The sequence below is a fragment of the Populus alba genome, chromosome 11 (genome assembly GCF_005239225.2).
Source record: "Populus alba chromosome 11, ASM523922v2, whole genome shotgun sequence".
Taxonomy (NCBI): domain Eukaryota; kingdom Viridiplantae; phylum Streptophyta; class Magnoliopsida; order Malpighiales; family Salicaceae; genus Populus; species Populus alba.
The window spans coordinates 22428134-22434476 of record NC_133294.1 but is presented as its reverse complement, the minus strand read 5'-3'; the positions used below and the strand labels follow the sequence as shown (position 1 = coordinate 22434476).

At 32.1% G+C, this 6343-nt stretch overlaps 1 protein-coding gene across 1 annotated transcript; it reads left to right on the top strand.

The window, feature by feature from the left end:
• The first annotated feature begins 780 nt into the window (after positions 1 to 780).
• Positions 781 to 2048, top strand: LOC118040832 (monolignol oxidoreductase AtBBE-like 13). Its single transcript, XM_035047878.2, has one exon. It carries the CDS (start codon positions 918 to 920, stop codon positions 1983 to 1985), a length of 1068 nt encoding a protein of 355 aa, XP_034903769.2. The 5' UTR covers positions 781 to 917; the 3' UTR covers positions 1986 to 2048.
• The last annotated feature ends 4295 nt before the right edge of the window (positions 2049 to 6343 follow it).

The following is a 6343-nucleotide window of genomic DNA, read 5'->3' as shown; positions in this document are numbered from 1 at the left end:
CAAAAATCAAACACCACTTCAAACCATAAGCTCTTATACCAATTGAAGGGAATTCCGACCGGTGATGTACTGATAATTGCTCATCGGAGGGCAAGCACACTGACACAATATTTAACGTGGTTCGGAAAACCGCCTACATCCACGGGAGAAGCCATTTGATTATATAGGGAGAGAACAAGATTTACAACAATAGAGGAGGAGGAATCATCTCCTTTTTGGCAACTCTCAACCTCACTCTATTTCTCTCTTCTCAGTGCTGCAATGGCAGCTACTGCTGGCTGCCTTGGCAGCCCACTCTCTCCTACATTTCTCACATCTTTCTTTCTCTCAACTCTCTCTCATTTAGCTCTCTACACTTAGTGCCTATTTATAGTAGGAATGGTGGCTTCTCTTCTTCATTTTCCAGCAGCTGCAGCTGCAGTCAATGGTGGCTGCCATCTTCTTCAACAAAGGCTGCTGGTCAATGGTAATGTTAGGCACATTAAATGGCAACACACCTAACAAACCTAACATTTTCCACTGTCTTGTATACTCCAAAAAACTCTTCCTACAATAGTGTTTTACAATCTTCTGCTCAAAACCTCAGGTTCACCTTGCCTTCAGTACCGAAACCTGAGTTTATCTTCACTCCTTTACAAGAATCTCACATCCAAGCTGTTGTCATTTGCTCTAAGCAGCTTGGAATTCACCTTAGAGTCCGTAGCGGAGGCCATGATTTTGAGGGACTCTCTTATGTTTCAGAGATTGAGTCACCTTTCATTGTTGTGGACCTTGCCAAGCTCCGGTCCATCAGCGTTGATATTGAGCACAACAGCGCGTGGGTTCAGGTGGGTGCCACGAATGGTGAACTTTACTACAGAATTTCTGAGAAAAGCAAAACTCATGGCTTCCCATCTGGCACTTGCCCAACTGTATGTATGGGCGGGCTAATTTCAGGAGGTGGATATGGTGCCATGTTGCGAAAATATGGCCTTGCAGCCGACAATGTCGTTGATGTTCATATAATTGATGTTCATGGAAGACTTCTAGACCGAAAAGCCATGGGAGAAGATCTTTTTTGGGCCATCAGAGGAGGCGCAGGTGGCAGCTTCGGAATCGTCACCGCCTGGAAGGTAAAATTAGTTCCTGTACCATCAGCTGTGACAGTATTTACCGTTACCAAGACGTTAGAACAAGGTGCAACTAAACTCCTCTATAGATGGCAACAAATTGCTGATCAACTAGACAAGGATCTTTTCATCAGAGTTCAAATTCAGACAGCTAATGTCAGTAGCCACGGTAAAAGAACTATCACCACCTCTTACAATGCCCTGTTTCTTGGTGACGCCAACAGGCTTCTCCAGGTAATGAAACACAGCTTCCCTGGATTGGGTTTGACACGACAGGATTGTATCGAAACAAACTGGATCAATTCTACTGTATATATGGCAGGCTTGAGTACCAATACTTCTCCTGAATTTTTCCTTCAAAGAACGAACCCGGACAGGGCCTACTTCAAAGGCAACTCTGACTATGCCAGAAAACCCATACCTGAAAAGGCACTTGAAGGGTTATGGGAGAAGTTATTTGAAGCAGAGAGTCCTCTAGTAGTGTTCACTCCTTACGGTGGAATGATGAACCGAATTTCAGAATCTCAGACTCCTTTTCCTCATAGAAAAGGTACCAAGTTCATGATCCTTTACTGGTCCAGCTGGCAAGATGCAACGGAAAACGTTGCAGAGCATATAAATTGGACTAGGAGGGTTTACAGTTACATGACACCTTATGTCTCAAAGAATCCTAGGGAAGCATATGTGAATTACAGGGATCTTGATTTGGGCATGAACAGAAATTCTAACACAAGTTTTGTTGAAGCGAGTGTTTTTGGTACTAAGTACTTCAAGGATAACTTCTACAGGTTGGTGCATGTGAAGACCAAAGTTGATCCTGAAAATTTCTTCAGGCACGAACAAAGCATTCCACCACTTCCACTGCACATGAGATAAAGAAATTGAAGTGGAATTCATCGCCAGGGAAGCTTTGTTGGACCTTTTTTTTTATTAATACTTTAGCTAAATAAAGAAATGTCATGTTGTGCAATCATTCTGTCTTGCGGTTTTTTTTTTTTATTATAAATAAAAGCTTTGCATTACTTTCACCAATAGTACTTCCACCGTTGTCTATAAATTATAGTTTAATTATTTTTTCATTTTACTTTTTTTTTTAATTTACACTTTATATTCTTGGTCAATTCAAAGCTTAAAATAAAATAAAAAGATGAATATACTCTCATATATATAATACAACACAAGCATACAACTTCCCCTTTCTTCATCCATTATATCCCTTCCCTTCTTTCTTTTCATTTTGTTTTGTCTAAACAATCAACAATCAAAGTCCATTCTAATTAAACTGAAAAATTAAACTTTAAAACACAAAATCAAAATTAATGTTTTTTACTCTAAATGAATTTGATGAATTAGAATATCTAGATTTAAATTTTCATTTCAATTAGAACACCCTCATCTAGGGTTTTTTGAAGAATGTTTTACAATACTTTCACTGGCATTTTTGTTAATTCTATGCATTAAGAGGTTTTCAGTTATTAAATGAAAATATAATGGCAAACTTGTAAATACTTAAATCTAATTTGTTGACTCTTTTACGCTATGATTTTTTAAAAAAAAAATTTAAAAATGAAGACAAAATGAAAAAAAAAAAAAAAAAAAACTAAACTACGAGATGTTTCAAGTTCAAGGTAATTTTCTCTATATGTTAGCACTAGTTTTATAGTTTTTCTAAAAGTTACAATGTATCGAGCTATATAGTAAAAGTTAGAAAATCATGATTATTCAAGTCCTGGTATACAACCCTAAACTGTAAAATTAATCTCTATCAAATTAATTAGTTGTCTTGTAAGGATGAACCCTTGATGATGATGATGATTTTACAACTGGAATCGCAAATACATTGTATTCTCAATCAAATATTTAGGACTTTCTCTGGGTACAAATCTTGTGGGGCATTAATTGGAATACAGTATCTTATCACAGACGAACAACTAAAGTTTCAGTAGTTAATTTCCGGCTACTTTTTGTTGTATATATAGCATCTCATTTGATGTTGTTGTCATAATTCCATTGAGTTCATGGTTTCCTGAACTCATGAATAAAACTTCAATTATTATACAAAAAAATTAATATTATCACTTGAAAGCACCAGTTTTGCCTCCTTAATTTTCAATCCCCCTGGCTTGTGTATCAAAAACCGAAAGCCCCAAGATTACTTATATAGTGATTGACGAGTACTTAATTTATATATATATATTGGTAGGTACTACCAATTAGAAGTCATCTATTAATTATACTTTATAATAATTGTTCTACTACTTTTTTATGTAGCTACCTCATATTTTTATCATTGAATTGAATGTCTATTTCAGGATAGGCAAGAACCTAGTTTTAAATTTTTTTCTTGCAACACCCTCCTCGTCCCTCCACTGGAATGGTTTAAGCTGAGTTTTTATTTTTCTGTAAAAGAATATTTATCTAGTAATTTGTGGCAGCATATACTATGTTTTTCTATTAGTGCTGTGGTTATTTTTTTTTTCTATAGTATTATTATTATCCAGAACTCCCTTCTTAGTTTTTCTTAGAAAACTGTAAAACCAGAAGAAGAAACAATTCTTACGAGTGACCATTGAAATTTTGAATGGACTCAATTTTTGAATTAAAAAAAAATAATAATTTGAGAATTGGATGAAAAATATACAAAAATAATACAAGTTGGAAGTTTTGAAAACTAATAAGGATGAAATTATAAATTTAAAAGTTAATTTGAGGAGCTTAATTGAAGAATTAATAAGTGAGAGGATGAGAGAGGTGTGTTGGAAAGGTGTAAAAGTAATAGTTGTTTTTTATAAAATAATTTTGTTTTAGTTTTTATTAACTTAAGCAATGCATGTTAAAGGAAGTTTGTTCATCCTAGGCTTTCTAGGTATTCTCATGATCAAAATAAGTTTGAAAAACTAATTTTGAATTCAAATTGCATTAACATATAAGATGTTTTAAGTTGACAATTATTGGATTTAGAACCTCTTGCATGATTTTTTATGTTGTGATGTTATTTGTTAGTTTTTTTTTTATTTAAATATGTTTATTTATATTAGTGTAACTTGTTGAGATAAAAAATGCATATTTTAGAGGTAAAAATATCAATTTCTGGGGGTTGACAGTGATTGGGATTTTTAAAACATATTTTTTGGGTTTAAGGTAATATTTTTCATGTTTTTGGGAAGAAAATTAAAATATCATCGTAGAAGTCGGAGTTTGACCGTCAATATTGCTATACACACCGTCCAGACAGACAGCCCGACGTTCACGTCAGTTTAAAGTGCAACAAACTTTTACAAATTAAATAATATTTTTTTATTCCAAAATATTAGAATCTTCAACATTTTCTCATAAAGTAAAGTATAAATAAATAAATAAGGACGTTCTTCACGTTTTAAGTTCATGACATGATTATGCGGGCCGGCCCTAAATATTGACCATCCATATGATTGTTACAAGTTTTTATTATTATTATTATTAATGTGATTGTTCAGATTAAATTACACATAATTAATTTTATAAATCATTAAATTAACAATTATTTGAGTATTTACACCAAAACAAAGATATAAACATATGTTTATACCATAACATTAGTACTTTTATTAAATTCAATTTACTGTAATAATTTAATTCAAAAAATTTATCACTCCAATCCTTATCTAAGCTAAGTTTTAATTTAAACAAAAAAAACTATTATTTTTAGCTAAACTCTGTAACTATTCCAGTGATTTGTGAGTTGATTCGAGAACTTAAAAATCCAACATTTTTTCTAGTTAAAATCTCAAACCAAACCAAGTACAACTACAGTAACATCACGTAACCTTCTTTGCTAAGTCCTTGTTACAACTACAGTAACAAGGACAGATTTTGAAAGTCAACGTGCAATAATGCATCATGTTGGTGCCCGCAGGGAGACAAGACAGAATCGTGGCTTAGCTGACAACTAATCAGCTAATTTCACATGCATGACCCCACACCCAGTACTCTAACTTGTCATTTGAGTTTTTTTTTTTAAAAAAAAAAAAATTGTTTGAGTATTTCCTTAAACAATTTTATTTTTTTGGTTATACACTATGACATCGTACGTGCTGGTATTGAAATCATCTAACTTTTTGGTGATATATTATTATTTATATTTGAATTAAAACTATTATTTAGGACGTAATTAAATTTAAAGATTCTCAGTAAATAATTAATTACTTGAAAATGTAAATTATTTTATCAATAAACGAAAATGGTTTACCAAAGTTAAGAAAAAAATGAAATTCCTACCGAATATTTATTTGATAGTTTTAATCATAGTTATTAAACTTGGTCTAGAGGTTAACCTGGCCAAGGAGCCGGGTCTCAGATTTCATGCATCAATCTGGGTCAACTCGAGTCAACTCAGAAAAAATTAAAAAAAATTAAAGTTTTTATATTTTTATATGAAAAAAATTAAGAAAAAAATCCATATAAATATAGACTATACATATTGTAAATAATAAAGTTTTAAAAAAAAATTTAAAAGTTTTTTATCCCACATTGAAAAAGCATAATTTTTTTTCTTGGAAACATAGAGTATATATACTAATGGGTTTCAAATTCCACATTGAAAAAACATAACTTTTTTTTCTTATAAACATAGAATATATATACTAATGGGTTTCAAATCCTATATTGAAAAAAGATAATTTTTTTCTTAGGAACATAGAGTATATATAATAATAGGTTTCAAATCTCACATTGAAAAAATATAACTTTTTTTTTGGAATATAGAGTATATTCACTAATGGGTTTTAAATCCCACATTAAAAAGATAATATGTTATCTTTTTAAGTTGAAGTATTTAAACCAAAAGGTTTTTTATCCCATATTGAAAAAACATAACTTTTTTTCTTGAAAACATGAGTATATATATACTAATAAGTTTCAAATCCTACATTTAAAAAAAAAAATAAACACCGGGTCTCACCCGGGTCGACTGGGTTAGGCCAGATCGTTGCACCGACTGGTCTTTTGACAACCCCGGATTGTTCCAACCCCTAGGTCAACCGGGTCCCGGGTCGACCCTCTGAGCCTATCCGGGTTTAATAACTATGGTTTTAATTGGTTACTTTTAGCTAAAAAACGAATATAATGTCAAACAAACTCTATAAAATTGATAATTTTATTTTTAACACTAGCATAAAATTTAAATTCTAATAACCAAGAAGTAAATATATCCCTTAAGCATTAGATCAATTTCTAATTAATTTCTTTGCTTCTAA